The sequence below is a fragment of the Schistocerca gregaria genome, chromosome 3 (assembly GCF_023897955.1).
Source record: "Schistocerca gregaria isolate iqSchGreg1 chromosome 3, iqSchGreg1.2, whole genome shotgun sequence".
Taxonomy (NCBI): Eukaryota; Metazoa; Arthropoda; class Insecta; order Orthoptera; family Acrididae; genus Schistocerca; species Schistocerca gregaria.
In genome coordinates this window covers 256244222-256267824 of record NC_064922.1, presented here as the reverse complement: position 1 = coordinate 256267824, position 23603 = coordinate 256244222, and the positions used below count along the sequence as shown (strand labels likewise).

The window sequence follows — 23603 nt, the reverse complement described above, 5'->3', positions numbered from 1 at the left end:
GGACAGCAGATTTTTTTCTAATTTTTTTGATTAAACTTAGCTGGTGTGAGAATGAATATCATTAGGCAGTAAAGTGCTTGTTTATTGTTAATCTGTCTTTTGTTATTGTATACCTTGATTCATTTCACATCCTTGAAAGTTCTCCTTATTGTTGTAGGTATGCCATGTGGTGGAAACCATAAAGTCCCTCCAAGAGATCCAATGGATGTACTGAAGTCTTGCATCCTCTACAAACAGATGAAGGCAGAAGAGAGACGGCAGCAATATATTGAACAAAAGGTCAGTGCAGTAGCTTAGGACAACCTCTCATGCAGAACCTGTTAAATAATAGGTTTTACCTACACCATGAAAAACTCTTAAACCAGTTAAATAGTTTGTGTTGCTGGGTAAATGTTTTTCAGTGTTTAATGTGGTTAAAAATAATTTTGGTGTGTTTTGTTTATTTACATCTATAACAACAAAGTAATCTGCCAAACTTGTTAAACAATGCATTAATGTTTCCTCAACAAATAAGAGATAAAATTAAAATTTTTCTATGTACCTAACTTTGCTGTAGTGTGTCATGTTTGGATAATATACAAGAACAGGACTGCTCATATGAGGGTGTAAACTACACACTTGAAGATATATTGATTGAATGACAGACTTTGCATAGTGCTTGCTTGCATTGCAGAAAAAAATGCCACTTGTTGAGCCCATGTGTAACTGCTTCTCAAGGAATCAAATTGCCCATCCTTCATCTGTGGTCACTGTGGTGGTATATTTATCTGCTATCATATCAAGTTTTGGAGGCATTCAATGTGGCCAAATTATCAATATTCATGCATTAAGTGCAATCAGGATAACTGCCATTGTATCTAGTGTCATATTTGCCAAGTGAGGTGGCACATTGGTTAGTGCACTGGACTCGTGTCTGGGGGAATGATGGTTCAAACACACATCTGGCAATCTAGATTAGGTTTTCTGTGATTAGCTCCAGGCACATTCTGGGATGGTTCCTTTGGAAGGGTGTGGCCAATATCATCCCCTAACCCTGACACAATCCAAGCTTGCGCTCCATGTCTGATGGTCTTGATTTCTATGGGACATTAAATACTAAGCTTCCTTTCTTTTCACTTATAGGATTCAGAAGGAAATTTTATCTGCTAAACATGGGAGTAATTGCGTCAGGAGGGCATCAAAGAGAATTATTACTTATGAACACCAACACTAAGGTGAATGCTCAAGTTAATATGTGTCTGGAGAAGATAGTGCCAATGCAATCACTGAACTGGAAACTAGATACAAAATACATTCATGAAGAATTTGTTTTACTAAATTTACTGTAAACAAAGTGAATACAAAGAACAAAATGAGCTGCACCAAACCTGCACCTCAAAATAATGGAAGCATTTAACATGATCTACAGACTCTACCGTCTCCCTATTTCTTACCAAAGGCTGTATTAATATAATGAGGACCTCAAAGAAATGTACTGTCCAGACTGTTTTCTTCCAGCTGCTAAGCATGTTGACAGTTCCTTATTGCTCTTGGCTATTTTCAAAAGGTCATATGGTTATGCATTAAGAAAGATAACTGTCAAGGCTTATGAACCTGTACCAGCATCATTTAGTGATGCAGGCATTATTCCCAGTAGGGTCTGCACCTCACTCACAAAATTATAAATGTTGAAGCTTAGTCCGATGAGTGTGAGGATGAAATAAAAGAACTTTATTGATCTCAATACTCACTGGATCTCAGTATTTCTGTGAGCAGTCCATTGTCCAATGTGGTAAAGCTGTTATAGTCACTGACTGGAGACAACATTCCGATTACTGTTTCCTGCAATTATTTATCATTTAAAATTTGTGATTTCTAGAACACTGTGGAAATTTCTTATTTATGTAGAACATTGTAATGTGGTAGAACATTCTATGTATGGATAAACAGGAACTTGTTCTGGAGAGCCCAGCTACAGCTCTACTTTTGTGTATGCTCAACAAACATGTGAAGTGTTAGTTGTTGTTGATGACCCTGCTCTTATAACTGGCATTTGATTCCACATTCTGGTTTGGAGGAGATACCAGGTGTTTTGGATATCAACATCCCAGTGGCTACAATAAGGGAGTGCAAAAGACATGGCCTTCCCAAGGAGGAATCTGAGTACAACAGTACATTCTTTCTGTAGTCAGCACTGTTAGGTGCTGATGTATACAAAACATTGGTGAGTCAGATGCACGTCAGACATCCAACAGTGCTTTCAGAAGATGTTGTCCAGGTCCTAAGAAATGGTTAAAGAGAGGGGTATCATCATATTACTACACACAACAGGTGAGATGAGATACGTTTTATCAGTTTCTATTTTTATTTTTGTGGTATAGCCCAGCCATAATTTCAGAACAGCAAGGAAAAGTTCAAGAAATTGGACAAGTTTTGCGCAGAAATCAGTAAAACATTTAGTGATAATCAGCAGCAGATCTGCATAGTTAAACAACAACAGAAGAACATTGTTCAAAGATGGAGGATAGGGGGTGGGGGGCTACACAGTCATATATACAGTGTGTTCTGGTGCTGTGTCGCACAGGACAGTGAAACCAAATATAATAGAAACTAACAAAATTTCATATTTAATGAAGAGCATGGCAATGCACCATTGCAAATACTCATTCTGCAGGATGACACCACAACAGAAATATTCATCAAGTGGTGGCTGTACATTGGCACAATGCACCAGAAAGAGTATATGGAAATACTATAAGTGGATTTCCAAGTCCTGTACTGATGGGCTGTGTGGAAGGGTATAAAAAATATGTGTAACTAATATGACAAATGGTAAAATAAGAGACACAAGGGTTCATGGCATTGACTAATGTCAATCCCAGATGGCGAAAAGCAGCAGCATTGATTTTTAAATCAATCCAGGAGGAGGCAACATCACTGATTCAAAAAGAAGTTCATTGGCATCAGTATCTTCAAAGCAGACCAACATTGAGGAATGGAGCTAGGAATCACAGACTTATGCCACAACCATCAGACATTATCCAAGATTCTCATTGATGCAGATACAATGAGCTTCCTTTCTAATTTGATTCATGGAGTCAGGAACTGTAGACTTAATGCCACAAACCACCAGATAATGTACAAGATTATCAATGATACAGATCCAACTAGCTGCCTTCCAATTTGATTTCCATGCAGAAAAATGAACATTTAGAGAACAGAGGACAACATACTGATACATTTTCTTTGTAGCCACCCAGGGCATGTTGTACGCTACTCTAAAGAACAAAGAAGAATGTTTAATTATTATATTCATCCCTGATAACTGCAGACGACTACAACTGACCTGTTGGACAAAGCCCATTGCCAAATCCTGCTTGAGGTTGCTATCCAATGCATCACAGTTATTTCTTGTCACACTACAGAGAAGCCAGTCGTTCACCCAGTAGCCAAAATCAGGAAAACTAAACGAGGGAGCTATTTATAGTAGTGAAGCTGCCTCAGACAAAAGTTCTTCATGGTCAACAGCTGCCAAGATGTCATGAAATCATTTCAATGTCATCATTAATAATCCACAAGTCCAGGCACTAATCAATTTTGGGACATTATTTTCTGTGATATTGAATGCTCATCACTGAAAAACATTATGTCCTGAATTTCAAGCCCACTTGAGTTTAAAGGTGCAAATGGAAAATACATCCAACTGACAGGAAACTGTGCTGCGAGAATAACTATCAGTGACAGTGAGAGCCCATCGAATTTGTCACTTTATAAGGATACAGACAAAATGTTATCCTTGGATAGGACAGCCTGCAGGCATCACAAGCATTCATAGAGTGTGAAGGATTGGAACTTCAGTTTGATGAAGCCTCAACAAGCCCATGCAACAATTGTTGTTCTGGGCCATTGTCTATAACCCAAGACACAATTATCCCACTGTCATCAGGGAGATGAGTTCCAGTCAACAATTTGGATGTTCAGTCTAACTGTCAAGCTCTAGCAGAGTACAAAAATGTACTGTCTCACAAAAGAAATCTCCAAGCCAGTGACAGTCATAATCGTCACAAGAGGACAAAGAGATCTCAGCCATGAATAATTACAACGGATTACATTACATTACATTTTTATTGGTCCGTTTGATCATTTGTTGTACAAGGTATACAATATGATACATGTTTTTAAATCATACAAGAATATTTACATTGGTTTAGGCTTAATATAATCACAAAATCTTTGAAAATGCTGCTGCTATGCAGATTTGAAATTTTATGGATAAATATGATATTATTACGGAAAACCAAATTGGTTTCCAGTGTGGCAAAAGTACTATTGATGCAATTAACAAGTTTATTGACAAGATCAGCACATCATTAGACAACCATAATAAAGTTGCAGGAATTTTTTGTGATCTCACAAAAGCCTTTGACTCTGTAAATCATGCACTGCTCATCGATAAGCTTGACAAGTATGGAATCAAGGGTAATGTTCTAAATTGGCTTACTTTATACTTATCAAATAGGAAACAAAGAGTGATAGCCTCATAAAATGCAGCAAATTACTATTCAAAATGGAAAACAGTAGCCCAAGATGTCCCTCAAGGCTCGATTCTAAGATCTATTTTGTTTTTGTTTTATGTTAATGATTTATTAAACAATATAAATGCTCCATCAATTTTATTTGCAGATGACACATCTGTATTAATTGAAAACCAGGAGCCAGAAATCATCCCTCTCTACATAACAAACACAATGAACAAACTAGAAACATGGTTCCAACTGAATGGATTAAGATTGAACATCCCCAAAACCCACATGGTCCAATTCAGAACAAAACAGTCAAAGCCCAAAGAAATTCAAATAACTCACAAAAATGAGGATATAGAAGAAGTGGATTCTGTGAAAATTTTAGGGTTAAACATAGATTTAAAAAATTGTGGAATAAACATGTTGCCTACCTGTTAAACAAATTATGTAGCTTTGCATTTGCTATGCAAATATTAGCTGGTGCAACAGACATGAATACAAGCAAAATTGCATACCACAGTTACTTTCAATCAGTTGTAAGGTATGGTATTATTTTTTGGGGAAATTGAAGCAATATATTACACATACTAAAGTTACAGAAAAGAATAATAAGGAACATGTGTACTGCCCATCCAATGACCTCATGTCACTGACTATTTGAAAAACAACAGTTATTAACATTTCCCTCCTTATACATATATGATGTTATCATCTTCCTACACTACAGTTTTGAGTTATTTGAGAAAAACTGTTTCAGTCACATGTATAACACGAGAAACAAAGACAATTTTGTGCTTCCCACTCATCACTTAAACCTATATGTGCAGTCTCCTCAGTATATGACAATGAAAATTCATAACGAGCTAGAAGGAAAGAATGTTCTGAGTATGAACCTAGAGACACTGAAAACAAAGCTATATGATATACTTGTCAAACGCTGCTACTACACTGTTGAGAAGTTCATGAAGGATGAACTGAACATTTGAGCAGGATAAATTTACATATAGTCTTGTGTGTAAATGTAGCTGTCCTTTACAAAAGGGAGGAAACAAAAATAAAAGTTTATATTAATGTTAATATTCTTTGTACCAATTAGGCCTGAGTTGTGTTATCCATTTTTTGACATGTGTCTTGTACACTAATCATATGATTAGCAATTGTATGTTATGAGATGAATGAAACACTATTCACTATTCACTAAAGGTTCAGCTTTCATAGATTATATTTTAACTCAAGCAGCTAATTTTTATGTTTCAAGATATTCATCTATACTATAATAACATTTTTGCAAAAAATATTTATGGACAGAATTTTTAAATTTTGAAATGTCTTTTATTCTTTCAATGTTTGTAGGTAGCTTATTGTATAGTCTGTTTCCTGTTTGCAGTGGTCCATTCTGTTTTAGTGTTGTGTGTGCATTTGAACATGTATGTCTTGCTCTCTCCTTGTGTTATGCAGGTGGATACTCTGGTTAGTTCACACAAGATTGTTGCTATTTTCTAAGATTTTCCTTACAAATATGATTACTTGTAAAATGTACAGACATGATAGCGGAAGGATATGTAGTTTCTTGAATAAGGGCTTGCATGAGCTTCTTGATGCAGCATTTTCTATGGCTCTTACAATTCTCTTTTGGCATATAAAACAACTTTTGCTAGCAGATGCGTTTCCCCAAAAGATTATACCATATCACAGTAAGTATTCTGCCTGGGTGAAGTCTACGTCTTTTAGTGTTTCTTTCAATGTGCAATCAGAAAGGATTTTGATAGTATAGCAAATGGTATTTAATTTATTTGTAATTTATATATTCAGGGATGTGGATAGGGACAGGCAGACCAGCTCAAGAACAGTCAGCTCACCTACTTCAATGGAAAATTATGCACCATGGTAATGGTACTCATTGAAGGAATTGACTGTCCAGGTGCTAGAAATCCCAATTGACATAGGAAAAATGTCAGTGATTTTTGGCATTTTATGTCAATTTTCAGACACATTCAGTGCTTGAATGGAGACAAGGCAGACCATATGCTCCAATGTGAAATACCATATTAACACCCCTCCTCCTCCCTGCCCCCCCCCCCTCCTTCCCTGTGGCCGAGAAGGAAAAAAATAAAAATAATCAGACAGCCCTCATACAGTATATCTCCATCTGAAAGGTGCATAATTCAGAAGGAAGTGGTGAAGATGTTACAAGACAACATCATAACATATATCCTACATAGTTCTTTGTCCTCCCCTTTGGTCCTTATGAAGAAGAAACATGACACATATGACACATGGTGTGTCTGCAACAATTACCAGAAGCTGAAGAAAATCATCAAAAAGGATGTATACCCACTGTTACTAACTGATGCCACCTTGTACTGTCTATGTGGATCAAAGTACGTTTCTACTATGGATAGGCAGATTGGCTACTTACAGACTGAGGCTGACAGGGAAAATACTGTTTTTACGACACTTAGTGGCCTCCTTATCCAAAATTAAGCTGTTCAGCCAGTGCAATATTCCAGCTATCTTTTAATACATGATGGACAACATGCTTCGACATCATAAATGGATAATGTGTCTTTGCTACCTGGCTCACATAGTTGCATTTTAAAACACATTTGAATATTTTTAAGCCACTTGACAACTGTGCTGCAGTATGTCCATGATGAATCCACATTTGTGATATCTTCCTTACAATGTGTGCCTACTTCAGAAAGAAGTTCAGTTACAAGTAACAGCTATAATAAGAACTGTGACAGGGAGATGCCAAATTTTTATGGAGTGAAAAGCAAGAAAGATGTTTCTGTAACCTGGGATTTTTTATGAGAATGCTGAGAATGAAGTACACAATGATGCTAGTGGTCATGTAATAAGTGAAGTTCTAGCACAAGTCCAGGGAGGTGCTGAAAGAATAATGGTTTAATCCTCTAGTGTACCTTCTGAGTTCAACAAGTATTACTCTACAACTTAAAAAGGAGTGCACTGCAGTTGTATGAGCAATCAGTAAATTCTGATCTTACTTATATAGCAGACCATTCAGTGTAATGATATACTGCCATTTTTTGTGTTGCCTGATGTGTCAGAAGAAACTATCAGGAAGATTGGCTAGATGGGCACCGAAGTTTCAAAATACAATATTGCATTAATGTACAAAAATGGCTGCAAACACAAGAATGCTGATTGGTTGCTCCTCATTCCAGCTGATGTGTAGCCAAAGACACTGAAGTATTTTCACATTGCTCCAACATCAGGTCATCACAAATTTGCAAAGACCACTGACAGATTTAGAAGCAGGTATCATAGTTCATCTCTCTACTGATGTGTCAGATGAAAAATGTATTAGCCATTGTAGGGAACTGCAGTGAAAGAAGCATGTGTCTCACTTACTCACAGGAAATCTGGAACTAATTCCTCCTGAAGTTCCTCCATTGCACCAGATTGGAACTGACCTCTTGAGGAATTTTCCCAAGTTGACAAATGGTAATAAATGGGTAGCAGTGTCCACTGCAGAAATTGCCATATTTCTGGTTTGAGATGTAATTTTTAAATGTGGAGCACTAAGTGTAATTATATGATCACAAGAAAGTGTTTCAGTAAAACTGAGGTCAGAAGTAATTCCATGTTGCAGCATTGTCCACAAGATTACAACAGTCTACCAACTGCAGGCAGTTCTAATGGGACCTTTTAAAAAGATATTGGTTGATTCAGTTTCAATGTACATATCTTGCAATTAAACCTGCAACACCAGGCAGGATAGTAAATAATGAATTTTTAATTGTTGTGTGTGTACTGTATCCTACAATGAATCCATGATTAAGTGTGTACATGATTTGAGGGTATACTAGGAACAAAATTTAGTAAACAGGGCTGGTAGCAACAATGACTCTGAACTGGATGGACACTGAGTCAAAATCAACTTGTGTGTTATATAAGGGTTGCTTCAACTCCATGCCAGAGTTCATCAATCACAGGTGGCTGGCTAATGGCAGAATGCGTTTTTTGGCAGCCAATGACCAGGTCTTTTCAGTGGGTGAGTGACCCAGAGAACATGTTAGCCCAAGCAACAGATTGATGCATTCTGTATTGACATAGATCAGGACAGCTTGAACAACATGAGGTCTTGCAATATCTTATTGAAAGATAACAAAATGGGGATGTCAAAGGCAGGGCATGGCCACCAGTATGAACAGTTCACAAATTTGATGGCTACTCTCCATGCTATTGCCTATGTTAACCACAGGCGACAGCTGTGAGCACTGGGCGTGAGTCGTGCTTCGGTAGCTCAGTTGGTAGAGCACTTGCCCGCGAAAGGCAAAGGTCCCAAGTTCGAGTCTCGGTCGGGCACACAGTTTTAATCTGCCAGGAAGTTTCATATCAGCGCACACTCCGCTGCAGAGTGAAAATCTCATTCTGGTAACATCCCCCAGGCTGTGGCTAAGCCATGTCCCCGCAATATCCTTTCTTTCAGGAGTGCTAGTTCTGCAAGGTTCGCAGGAGAGCTTCTGTAAAGTTTGGAAGGTAGGAGACGAGGTACTGGCAGAAGTAAAGCTGTGAGCACCGGGCGTGAGTCGTGCTTCGGTAGCTCAGTTGGTAGAGCACTTGCCTGCGAAAGGCAAAGGTCCCGAGTTCGAGTCTCGGTCGGGCACACAGTTTTAATCTGCCAGGAAGTTTTATCATCATTGTTGCTGTTGTCTTCAGTCCAGAGACTGGTTTGATGGAGTTCTCCATGCTACTCTATCATGTGGAAGCCTCTTCATTCCCAAGTAACTACTGCAGCTTACATCCTTCTCAATTTGCTTAGTGTATTCATCTCTTGGCCTCCCTCTATGATTTGGTGAGCCCTTGATGCCCCGCAACATGTCCTAAGAACTGATCCCTACTTGTAGTCAAGTTGTGCCACAAATTCCTCTTCTCCTCAATTCTGTTCAGTACCTCCTTATTAGTTATGTGATCTACCCATCTAATCTACAGCATTCTTCTGTAGCACCACATTTTGAAAGCTTCTATTCTCTTCTTATCTAAACTATTTATCATTCACGTTTCCCTCCCATACTCTGTGAACATAAAAATGGTAGATATTGAGATCATCGATAGTAGAATACAAAAGCAACTACAATCACTTAGTAGTGGATGGGCATCAGGGACAGATGTGATACCTGTAAGCTTATAAAGATTATGTGAATGAACTTGCTCTCCTTCCAGCAGCAGTTTATCATATTTCTCCAGAGCAAAAAAGGGCACCCATTGACTGGAAAATAGTGTAGGTGATTCCTGGTTTCAAGAAGAGCTGTAGAACAAACAAAAATAATTATAGGTCTATATCATTGATGTCAATCTATGAAGAATTATGGAACATGTTTTACACTTAAGAATTATGACCTTTGGAGAATGAAAATCACTCCTACCAAAATCAACACAGGTTCTGAACACATAGATCTTGTGAAACTCAGCTCACTCTGTCCCTCCATGTGATTCACAGCACTGTCCACAACAGCACTCAGATTGATTCCATTTTCCTTGACTTCAGGAAGGCATTTGACACTGCCCTGGACTACCGTCTAGTGAGAAAAATATGAGCTTACCAAGTATTAACCAGACTTGCGACTAGTTTCAGGGGCTCCTAGCAAGTGGAACTCAGGATGTTAGGATGTTACTCTTAAAAGAACAAAATCTATGGATATAAATGTAATTTCCAGAGCATCTCAAAGAAGTGTGGTACGACCATTACTGTTTACAATATATATAAATGATGTAGTAGAAAGGGTCAGAAGCTGTTTAGGACTGTTTGCAGATGCTGCAATTGTCTATAAAAAATTAGCAATGCTGGAAGACAGTCTTGATTTGCAGAATGATCTGCAGAAGACTTATAAATGTTGCAGTCTCTGGCAGTTGATCCTGAACGTAAATAAATGTAACATATTATGCATCCTCATGTAAAGAAATCCACAACTGTACAATTAACTATTAATGACCTATTTCTGGAAACAGTGTCTACCATAAAATATCTAGGAGTAACTATCCTGAGCAACCTTAAGTGGAATGACCCCATGAAACAAATAGTATGAAAAGCAGATTGCAGACTGAGATTCATAGGAAGAATCTTAAGGAAATGTAGCTCTTCCATAAAAAAAGTGGCTTACAAGGCAAGGTGTTTTGCTTAGCAATTCTTCAGTATTGTTCATCAGTCTGCTGTCCTTACCAGGTAGGACTGATAGAAGAAATATAGAAGATCCAATTAAGAATGGCACATTTCATCATGGGATCATTTATTCAGTACGAAAGAGTAACTGAGATGTTCAACAAACTCCAGTGACCGACACTACAAGAGAGGCATTGTGCATCATGGAGAGGTTTACTGCTAAAATTTTGAATGAATACTTTCTGGGTAGAATTGGACAACATATAATGCTTCATGTAGCATCAAGGCAAACATGGCTTTGCATGAAAGGTCATGGGGGGATTTCCGCAGAGCTCCTGGTTAATAAACCGAGAGAGCTGGCCCTTGTAGAACTGATTAGCAGTAGCCACGCACCAGCCTAAATACTGTTCAGGCATCAGGGTACGGTGAGATCTATTTTCAAGCATGTGATCCTTTAGAAGCGAGTAGATCTGTGCTGACTGTCTCCTCTTGGAGCAGTGCTGCTGCCCTCTCTTGGTGAGGCATGTGCATGGAACTGCAGTTGTGGTGTTTGCCATTGTAGCCCCTGCAACTTTTGGCATAGGCCAGCCATGATGCTGCGCTGTTATGTTCAAGGGCTGCGACCCCAACATAGCATTGCTCTTGACATCCCAGAAGGTGGTGGTCACACTGCCAGTGCTGGGGAAGCAGAGAACCTGAAGGACTGCTGTCAACGCCCATGGGACTGGGAATCTGCACTGCAGGACAGCTGGTAATCCCTGGGCCCTGTGACCTGTGGGTCCTGTGGCTGACGAAGCCAATGGTCAAGATCTAATGCTCCTGGGCATTGGGAGGACATTCTGGAACAGAAAATTGTAAGAATTCTTCTGTCTGGGCCGCTAATGCCCTGCAAGGGCGCATCTAGTTGATATGCTTTCTACAGCTGGAGCCATCAAGCAGTTGGACTTCGATCATTGTGCTGCCCAAAACATGTGTGATGTGAGCTGGTACCCACTGTCAGTGACCCCTGGGAAAAAATAGTGTTCAGACAGCATCCTGAAGAGTATAGTGGCAATGGCGCAAATGTTTGGTGTGGGGGAAGGGGGAGGGGGAAGGTAGGGGTGGGAGAGTGGTGCAATGGATTATAGACAAGTGTAAGATCAATTTCACTGACCATTCACTGGATCCATCCTGTGGAGAGGAGTGGTAGAAAGCAAGAAATAAACTGAGTGCTCTATTTAGAGCATGATATTAGGGTAATTTTGCCAGTTGAGTTTTAAAAAAGCATGGACAGACCTCTCTACCAATTGACTGGAAGCAAACTTAAGCCATTATCCATGTAAAGGCTGTGAAATTCTGCTGATGTGAACTGTGGGCCATTATCTGCTATGATGGTTTCTGGGCACCCTCAGTTAAGAAGATCTGAGATAAGGCATGAATGGTTTTTTGTAATGACATTGAATGCATCCATGAGACTTATGGAAAACTGCTGCCAGCATCTTCAGCAATCAACTAAGAGTAGTCAGAAGTGACCCTGTGAAATCTAAATGAGACCATGGGAATGTTATGTCAGGCCAAGGAAAATACTGACACTCTTTGACACATCATGCACACAGCATCCAAGCGTTCTATATCTTTGTCAATGTTCTGCTAGAAGACATGTTGACAGATCAGCTTTATTATCAGGACTATACGTCAATGACCTTCATGAAGTAATGTCAAGATGTGACATTTGAGTGCTTATGGAATGACCACTCTGGTGTGACTGTTATCTCCTTGGAGCAACAGGAAACCATGGGGAGTGGACAACTTATGTTGGTGGTACCAACAGGCCTGATTGTCTTAATGTTCATGAGTGTTGTGATCTGCTGCCCAACCATTATTCACCAACCACATGACTTGAGAACAAAATCCTCCAGCAACCAGCAGGTGATGACTGCGGCATCAAGTGGGTAATCTGGCCACTGGCGCCTTGATTTCTGCATCAGTATGAAAGCAGACTTCAGGAGCCACATCAAACCAGGGGTCTTGTCCAACTGGGAGATGTGATAGGATGTCAGCATTGGCATTTTTTGCTGTGGACCAATAATGGATGTCATAGTGGTACCCTGAGAGGAACAGTGGCCGTCTTGGCAGATGGTGGGTTTCCTGGTTGGAATGTTAGCCTGGATGTTTAACAGTGTTAACAGATGCTTATGGTCCATTAACAGGCTAATTTGCTGTCCATAAGCATTATCATGACATTTCTTCAATGCAAAATGATAGCTAATGCTTCCTTTTTTATTTGATTGTAATTTCACTGTGGCTCCTTTAATGTCTTGGAAACAAATTCAGTCAGGCATTCAACTCCTCTAATGCTCTGAGAAACAAGGGTCCCAGACTGTAGTCAGATGCATCTGCTGCCACTATCAGGAGCTTGAAAGGGCCTTATGCCGTAAAGCACACGGCACACAGAAGAGCCTGTTTGAGGACTTGAAAAGCCTTATCAGAGTCACAGAGCCACTGTCACTTAACATTTTTGTGAAGAAGCTGATGTAGTGGATCAGTAATAGCTGCTGTATGAGGAATGAATTTTCTTTAATAGCTCAGTTGACCTAACATGGATTTGAGTTGTTTTGGATCTCCGGTGGCCATTAGGTTTCATATGGCCTTGATATCATGTGGAATGGGACATATCTTTGATGCACTGAAAACATGTCCCAGATATTCTATTTGTGGTCTGAAGAAAGTGCATTTTTCTTACTGTATTTCAAAGTAGTCCATTGGAGCATGCTGAACAAGGAGTCCAGACTGATTTCTAGATCCTGTGCGTTTTTCCCAGTGACAGTAATATTATCAAAATAATTTGCCATTCCCAGAACATCCCACATAAGTCATCCCAATCAGCATTGAAATATGGCTGGTGCACTGCTGATACTGAAGAGCAGGCAATTATACCAAAAAAGACCAAGTAGTGTGTAGATGACCAGGATACTTCCATGGGGAGCTGCAAGTAGGCAACCCATAGGTTAGTTTTTACAATAACTTTGTATCCAGCAAGGCATACCATGATATCCTCCACACTGTTTAATAGGGGTCAGAATTCCTTCTTCCTGTATGCTTTGCACCTCAAGATGAAGCTTGTCACACAGAGCAAATGGAACATCTCATGCCTTAAAAAAACTTGGTCATCATCAAACACCGTAAAGAGACATGTGCTTCAAAGTCAGTGAAGCCAGTTGATAAGAGAAAATTGAGGCATATTCTGAAGAAAGATCCTGCAGATAGGAACTTGGAAACAATAGTTTGATCCTCTTCATTAAACTGTGGACCTCTACAACCAGGGAATTGAACAGATCCAAATCCAAAATGTTTGTGGTTCCCATTGTGTTGGCCACAAAGATGTGGACTGGCAGGAACACTGGTTGGTACTGAACCCAAATGCCGAATTGACCCTTTATCTCAGTGGTTCATTACTATAGCTTTTCAAATGCTTAGAAAAAGGCAGTGTAGAGGAGCCCAGGTGGCAGTACTACTCCCAGTTGACAATTGTGGCTGAAGATCCAGCATCAGTTTGAGAAACAATTGGTACAGCAACTGAATTGGGATCCCTGGAAACAAATTGAGCACAGTCAACATTCATCTTTATAGACAGTCACCACACGTTAACTTGGTGTCCATTTTTTCCACGGGCTGTGCATTTTGCCCTAAGAAAGTAGAACTGCTAGTGCTGACATGCTACAAAACAATTACCAAGCTGCTGAGGACCTGATGGAGTGTTCAAAAGCCTGGATGAGGGGAAGGCATGTAAAGATGGTTATTAAGTTTTAATAGGTTGTACTGGAGTCTTTCATCTGCAGAGAGGGCCAGGATCATATCCCTAACCAGCAGTTCTGTGAAAGGCTGCTTGCACTGAGTATTAAAACATTGGAAACAGAAATCCCTAGAAACATCTTGAAAATGGGCTACCACTCCCTGTATTGACTGTCCGTTTTGATTTTGGCAGCTAAAAAGCTTGTGGCAGGTGGCTGTCATATGCAACAAACAGGGTTTTAAATGTTCATAAGGCAAAGCATAAGGTTCAATCTCAGGATTGAGCTGCTGCAAGAGGTGACCTATTTTTGCTCCTGCATAGGCCAAAAAATGTGCTCTGCTGGACATCCCCTGAGACCCTATGGGGAATGAAGTGCTGTTCAAGGACGGTGACATAGTTAAGTGTTGTTGTGCCTCTGTCAAACACCTGTATTGATGGGTGCACTGTCAGGAGTCCGTTTACCAATGAGTATATGTGAAATAAATGCATGAAGATTTCTGGTGGCATAGCTCCTGAGTGTGTTCCATGTTTTGTAGCAGCAGTAAGGCTTGAGTGGTCATGCCCATAGATGTAGACATACTGGAATGAGAAGCAAATGTTAGTCCATGAGAAACTACGAAAAAAATGTGAAGAAGCACTGTCTGTCTGGGGCATAGCATGAGTGTGCAAAGTGATTCCACAGGAAAAACCCTTGTCACCAAGTGAAATGGCCAATGCTGGGTTCAGTGTAGAGAAACTAAAGCACAGGTAGAAATGAAAAGTAAGTTTCTTGAACTGAATTTAAAACTGTGATTCTCCTTCTTTGGAACATAATTACTCAATACAATGAATAGTTCACAATTAAGGCTCTGTCTCTGAAGTGAATGAGATATGTAAACCTGTTGGGCTGTCAGTCCCTGAAAGTTGAATCAAAGTTACTATAGTCTAACAACATAAATAATCAATTATTGACAATATAATGTAAGGTTCCTTCTTCTGGCAAAAGAGTTGATGGGAAATGATGAGGGCTGAAGTAAAAGGACTGGAGAGGTTTAGGGAAAGAGGTACAGTTTAGAAAAGTCACATGGAACCCCAGGACAGGGGAGGCTTACTGGAAACGATGAGAAGGGAAGACTATTGGGGACTGCACCAGGTGAAACTTGAAAACCTGAGAGCTTAAGGAGGAAGACAGAGTAATATGCAAGACAGAGATTACTACTAAAATATTGTACATGAGTTAATAAGAGTGAAAAGCTATGTGCATTCTATATAACAGAGGTGGGATGTGGGACAGAAAAATATAGGCAGGTCAGAAAATGAAAGCTATAGAAAACTAAAATGGAGTGAAGGAAGGAGTAGTTATGTGATGAAACACTGAGACAGAAAGAATTAACATAAATTAAGGCTAGGTGGGTGGCAAGAACCAAGGTCATGTTAAAGCACTAGTTCTCACGTGAGGAGTTCTGAGAATCTGGTACCTGGGAGAAGAATCAAGATGGCACTTGTGGTGAAACAAGCACAGAGGTCATGACTGTCATGTTGTAGAGCACGCTCTGTTGTAGGTATACACCCTCTGCCTATACCCATTCATCCTGACTGATAACTGGGTGGTAGTCATGCTGATGCAAAAGGCCAAACAGTGTTTATGTAACAGTTGGTATAAGATGTGTCATTTCACAGACGGCTCTCCCTTTGATATTATATGTTTTTCCAGTTACAACGCTGGAATAGGTGGTGGTAGGAGGGTGCATAGGGCAAGTATTACAGGAGGGTGGTCACAGGGGTAGGAGCCATAGGGTACGGAGATCAGGGTGTGTGGCGGGAGTGGGACAGGTGCGGATTGAGATGATTTAGGAAATGCTTGGTATCTTTAATATAGCAGGGAAGTATTTGTACAGTGAGTTGCAGGTGTTGATCAACTAAGGCAGATATACAACTTCAGAGCACACCACTTGTCACTCAATATTATCCTCATCTTGAATGTATTAATCAGCTATTTTGACAAGACCATGACTTTCTAGAATCATGCCCTGAAATGAGACATGTCATATACCGGCTGTTTGTAAACACTGTTCGGCATTTTACATCAGCGTGACTACCACCCAGCTACCAGTCGAGATGAAAGGGCATAGGCAAAGGTTGTAAACCTGCAATGGATCATGCTCTATGGCATGAAAGTTATGACCTCAGTACCTGTTTCACAACATGCACCATCTTGGTTCTTCCCCCAGACACCAGTTTCTCTGATCTGCGCAGGTGGGAATTAGCTCTACAACATGTTCTTGGTTCTCGTGGCCCACCTGGCCTTGTTGTTGTTGTTGTTGTTGTTGTGGTCTTCAGTCCTGAGACTGGTTTGATGCAGCTCTCAATGCTACTCTATCCTGTGCAAGCTTCTTCATCTCCCAGTACATACTGCAGCCTACATCCTTCTGAATCTGCTTAGTGTATTCATCTCTTGGTCTCCCTCTATGATTTTTATCCTCCACACTGCCCTCCAGTGCTAAATTGGTGATCCCTTGATGCCTCAAAACATCTCCTACCAACCGATCCCTTCTTCTAGTCAAGTTGTGCCACAAACTCCTCTTCTCCCCAATTCTATTCAATACCTCCTTATTAGTTATGTGATCTACCCATCTAATCTTCATTCTTCTGTAGCACCACATTTCAAAAGCTTCTATTCTCTTCTTGTCTAAACTATTTATCATCCATGTTTCACTTCCATACATGGCTACACTCCATACAAATACTTTCAGAAACGACTTCCTCACACTTAAATCTATACTCGATGTTAACAAATTTCTCTTCTTCGGAAACACTTTCCTTGCCATTGCCAGTCTACATTTTATATCCTCTCTACTTCGACCATCATCAGTTATTTTGCTCCCCAAATAGCAAAACTCCTTTACTACTTCAAGTGCCTCATTTCCTAATCTAATTACCTCAGCATCACCCGATTTAATTCGACAACATTCCATTTTCCTCGTTTTGCTTTTGTTGATGTTCATCTTATATCCTCCTTTCAAGACACTGCCCATTCCGTTCAGCTGCTCTTCCAGGTCCTTTGCTGTCTCTGACAGAATTACAATATCAGCGGTGAACCTCAAAGTTTTTATTTCTTCTCCATGGATTTTAATACCTACTCCGAATTTTTCTTTTGTTTCCTTTATTGCTTGCTCAATATACAGATTGAATAACATTGGGGATAGGCTACAACCCTGTCTCACTCTCTTCCCAACCACCGCTTCCCTTTCATGCTTCTGAACTCTTATTCTGAGATCTAGTTTCTGTACAAATAGTAAATAGCCATTCACTCCCTGTATTTTACCTCTGCCACCTTCAGAATTTGAAAGAGAGTGTACCAGTCAACATTGTCAAAAGCTTTCTCTAAGTCTACAAATGCTAGAAACGTAGTTTTGCCTTTCCTTAATCTTTCTTCTAAGATAAGTCGTAGGGTCAGTTCTGCCTCACATGTTCCAACATTGCTATGGAATCCAAACTGATCTTCCCTGAGGTCGGCTTCTACCAGTTTTTCCATTCGTTTGTAAAGAATTCACGTTAGTATTTTGCAGCTGTGACTTATTAAACTGATAGATGGCCTTAATTTACATTAATTCCTTTCATCTCAGCATTTATTCACATAACTACTCCTTCCTTCACTCCATTTCAGTTTTCTACACATTTAATTTTCTGACGTGTCTATGTTTCGCTATTCCCCCTCCCACCTCTGTTACATAATATGCACTTAGCTTTTAACTTTTATTAACTTGTGCATAAAGTTTTAGTAGTGATCTCTGTCTTGCATATTTCCCTGCCTTCCATCTTTAAGCTCTCAGGTTTTCAAATCTCATCTTGTACAGTCCCCAACAATGAGTCTTTCATTCTCATCCTGGCTCCGAAAGCTTGTAAAAGTTAAACCTTTTTCTGTGTGTTTCTCCTGTGCCACTTGATGAGTAAATCTTTTATCTATCCAGTTGCTATAGTCTGATTGAAATAACTTGATAGTTGACACTTCACGCTTTGGAGCCGGTTTTGCCCAACCGAAGCACATAGTCTTACACCTAAACTATTTGCTGTTGCCAAACTGTCACAGCTGTTGGTCAGTTCGTTTCCAGTTCCTTGTCCAACTTTCTTTCTTGATGTATTTGGATCCCAAATCATTGGTCTGCCACTTTTATTTCATTTTTTTCCACACACACAGACACAAAAACACACACACACACACACACACACACACACACACACACACACACACACACACACACACACAACAATGCAAATGAAGTACACACATTTTGTAAGCAGCAGTAACCAAGCACTAGTGGATACTTCTGCACAGCTTACATTAGGTAAGCTTTGCACAACATGTCATGAAGTCAGATTATTTAAGGCTGTAATTCATCACTGTGTCACTACAGTTACATTTATAAGAGTTTTAACCAGTGTCTTGCCATAGTGCAGTGATTAGCGTGCAAAGCTGACATGTTGAAGGTCATGATGTAGTGAATTTTTGTTGTTGCTAAATCTAATAAAAAAGGGTCTGATTATTATTTTCATTCAAGTAACATTTAAAAGTAATTTTTATCTTTAATACCATGCCACAACAATTTTATCATTGTACTGACTTTTTTATTTGTTCTTATTTTTATTTCTATCATTCATTCCTCATTTGGAATCAGCCTCTGTTGCCTATAATCTGCAACCAAGAGTATAAGAGTCTTTATTAGCTGTTCAGTATTTTCTAATACAATGGGCTTCGTCAAAAGATTGCTCGTCAGTTGGTATCACAGCAGCTTGTGTTGTCAGTATCCAATGTTTGCTCATAGAAGTTAGCTTTCATTGCAGTGAACAAAGCAATCATGAGTTTAGTTCTACCACAGATTTTTGAGTGCTGCTTTCTCAGATACATTGAACATAATGAGATTGTGCTTAGGACATGATTTTAAATTCAACACTACAAAATGCATTGTCTGCCACAATTTAGACATTGGTCACTTCAAATCAGTTGTTGACAGAACATCTGTCATTTCTGACATACCTCAGGGTGGGCACTTCTAACACTGCTCTGCAGTACTCATTAACAGCATTGTAAAGTGATCCGCCGTATTTGTGTGTCATCCATAATGGAACAGTAGCTGGCAGCCAGTGTGCCAACACTGTAGGAACAGGAAACTGATGTCAACAGTCAAGTAGTTTTAATCGGACTTTAGAGTTGAAGTACTGGTTCATAAGGAACTGATTGTATCTAATTACACAAACTGCATTCAGGCCAAAATACCAAAGCCCTGAGGTCCAGCTATCAGCATAGCTTGAGGACAACTTCTGATGGCAGCATGTAGTGTTGGAGGCAAAGATCCCACTCAGGGAGACTGGCATCAGATGACAGGTTGCAGGAGGATTCCATGAGAGATTCTGACTGTGGACTGCAGCAGTAGTTGGCATAAATTCCTGGGAGCTCATCCATGGGGACCTGACTAGCCATACCTGTTCACCAGCCTAAATACTGTTGATCCACCAGGATACTGTGAGACCTATTTTTGAGCATATGATGCTGCAGAGATGAGAAGGTCTGTACTCACTGTGATCTCTTGAAGTGATGCTGCTGCCTCACATCAGCGAGGTGCCTGCTCAGAACTGCAGTGGTGGTGTTCGACAATGTAGCCCTGCAACTTTTGGCATAGGCCACCTGCAGTGCAGTGCTATTGTGCTGGAGAGCTATGAGCTCTGATATAGCAGTTTCATCAACCTGGGTACTGGGTATGTCAATCTGCTCTTCATCATAAATGTTTGTATGGTTACTTAAAAAGGTCCTGATGCCACTTCCGTAACACTTCCTTCCCTCATTACTGTAGGTCCACAAACAGGACACAACTCTTGATGAATCTGAGTAGTTGTAGATCCTTTCACATACAAAAATTGAATAATAGGATCCTTTTCACAACTACCAAGATAAATGCTTTTTTGAATCTATTAGTTTTTTGCTTTCATCCACAGTCAAACTACTGCTGGACTAAACCAGTGCCCTTGATGGCTCTGTAAACAACCAATAGATGGTACTGCATTCATAAAACATTGTTCTGAGTTGCCAACATGTAAATATAAAGAAATGACCTCATATTGCTCAAGTAACTGTAAATAAACAGCACATACTTAAAAGTGTGAAAGTAGCAGCATCTCTGCTAATTTAAATTAATCTACAGAGAGTGTGAGTACAAATACAATGTATGATGAAATCTTTTTTAATATGTCATACAGAAAGAATCTGTCAGCTTATTCTCTCTGTTCACATGTGGTATGTCTTGTTTCACATCATTGAAAGATTTTTTTTTTTCATTATGCTATCTGTGAAACACAATGAATGAAACACTTTTGTTCGATTTGTAGCTCATGCTGAATTCCAGTTGATAGAGAGTGGGCATGAGAATTTCTCGAGTTGTTATATGTTCAAGTTCTTAAAAAAACTGTGCATTAATGTATTAGGTTGGTGCATAAATTTGAAGCATTTTTGCTATGCATGTTGGTATTCTGATTGCTATGGGTTCATTTATCAATTGTCATTTTTTTATTTGTAGTTCACTGTTGTTACTTGAGTTTATAGCAGTAGAGGCAGGCAGAAACATTTGCGCCATGTATGGGCATAATTCCACTCAACAGAGCAAGGCAAGAAACTGATTTTCCCATTTCAACATTAACGACTGTCCACATTTAGGAAGACCTTTGGGGTTTGATGAAGATCATTTAAACACATTAATCCATAATGGTCCACATCAGTGCATTTGAGAACGGGCAAATATGATGAACTATGATCATTTCACCATCACACCACTTTTGAATACAGTGGAGAAGGTTCAAAAATTGGGTGTGTGGATACTGCAAGCACTAAGCCAAAATTACAAATATCAGCAGGTTGCCATATGTGCATCTCTGCTTGCTCATCAGCAATTGGCTCATGAACAAGACTGGCCTATCCTATCCTGGTCATGAGAAACAGTGACTTTACGCTAACATAAGGAAAAGAAAGGGATGACTGAGCCCATACAAAGCAGCAACTCACCATACAAAGGCATGCATGCATCCATAAAAGATAATGTACAGCATTTGGTAAAAAAGTAATGTGGTGTATTAAAAACTGCTCCTGTGAGGTATAACCATTATTGCTGACATTTATTGTCAACAATTGAGATGTCTCGTGGACACAATACAAGAACAATTACCAGGAAGACTGTGTGAAGTGATGCTACTCCGTTCTGCTAGACTGACAAAAGACACTACACAGGTGTTGGGTTGGGAAGTCATTCTGCATCCTTCTTATTCACCTGACTATATACCCTCTGTTTTTCACCTTTTCTGCTCTCTATCAAACAACCTTTAAAGATGCAAATGCACTCTGAACATGGCTCACTGAATTCTTTGCCTCAAAACCACCTAATTTATACAGGTGTCAAATTGAAAGGTTACCCCAGCATTGACAGACTGTTGTAAATAATGAAGGAGAACATATTATTGATGACTAAAGTCTCTCTCACATGTGTTTGTTGAGTATTAAATTTACAGAAAATCTCTATGAACTTCTTTACCAACTAAATATTACTAAAGAAAGATTGGGAAGACTGTGGAGGGCAGATGATTCAAATGTTGGAATCAACATAATGTGTAAAAGTAGATGCTACACCAAACTTGATAAATTTGTCATTAGTGGCAACCTTATTGAAAAACTAAATTTAAGCATAGAAAAATAAAAATCTTATATTTTATTGTGGAAAATTTGTGCAAAGACTCACATACACTATTAAGATGTGGTCTAGTGTAATCCTGATTTTTTGTGCAAATACAGCACGAAAATTATTCTTCTAACTGATGAAAATTGGAACTGATACAGTTCTTCAAAACTAAAGGTACTTGTAATAAAATATCACTTCCTTCTCTCATCTAGAGAATTCTAAATAAAAAATAATATCTAATAAAACTCTCTTTTTTCAGATATACAATACAAGATTAAAACTCCAGAGAAACTATTTACATTTGACAGACTCATCTGAAATATTCAAGGATTTGTAAAGCTCACAAATAATACTATGAAGTTTGCAGTTTTATTTAGTGTCACAATCCAAGACTTTTATTAGTAACAGAATCAAACACATGGTGTCCGAGAGAAATTTCTGTAGTTAAATTCTTGTGTGGCTTCTGTAATTCTTTATTTAAGATCATAGAATTTTTTGAAAATATTAAATAAAATTTACTTCCAGTCTGCTAAGGCCTTTTTTCTATTGTTTCTAGTATTTAGCCTACAGTAGGCAGTGCAGAGTAATGACAGGTCAGTACATAGAGCACACTGGTCAATATTCATAGTAATAGCTGTGTTTTAGTTACTATACTTTTGCAACTAATTCACTTAAAACTTCTCATCAGAGGCATTCTATCTTTTGTGTCTTTGTTACAAAGAGATGTGTCACTGATTTGCACATTTCCCATGAATTTTACCTATGACTCTTGTTCGTTGCCCTTTTTTATTTATAACATCAGCAGAAAAAAGTGAAAATTCTTGGAAAATACACATGCAGACATCAAATCCACATTGTAAGCAAGAAAGAAGCATATCATGATATTTCAACAGAATAAGACAAGATATACCTCATAAAAATGCATTTGAACAATTTCATGCAAAGTATCAGAATTACTAAACTTTTTGTCTAGCAGCTACCAATAAATTGGCCACACAAATGAAAAATTTGACTGTTATTCAGCCAAACAAGTCACTCAAACAATGCTGGGACAGTTGCACTAACAAGACTGTTTTTAGAATGGTGTGTACTATTTTGCTCTAGACTGTGTTTCACGTGTGACTGGCTGTGAATTCCTCTTGCACACATTTTTCTCAGCACTAGACATTAACATCTACATCTACATACATACTTAGCAAGCTACTGTACAATTAAATGGCCGAGGATACTTCATACTACTACTGGCCATTGCCTTCCACATTCCACTCACAAATGCAGTGAAGGGAAACTGACACTCTATATGCCTCTATAAGAGCCCTTATTTCTCTTATCTTGTCTTCATGGTCATTAAGCTGAATGTACTATGGCAGCAGTATAATTGTGCTGCAGTAGCTGTAAATACCATTTCCTTAAATCTCCCCCCTAGTGTTTAAAAAAAGAGTTTTTTTTTAAATTCTATTTTATTGTTTATTATTTTTAAAGAAATCTCCACCATTAGACTTTAA

General features: G+C 39.1%; 1 protein-coding gene across 1 annotated transcript in view; it reads left to right on the top strand.

Annotated features, from left to right (window-relative positions):
- Positions 1-22626, top strand: part of LOC126354124 (uncharacterized) — a 77925-nt gene extending 55299 nt beyond the window's left edge. The window contains exons 3-4 of the mRNA XM_050003520.1: positions 158-279; positions 22358-22626. Coding sequence (XP_049859477.1) covers positions 158-279; positions 22358-22435 — 200 coding nt within the window. The 3' untranslated portion in view covers positions 22436-22626. The remainder of the gene's footprint in view (positions 1-157; positions 280-22357) is intronic.
- Positions 22627-23603: the final 977 nt, after the last annotated feature.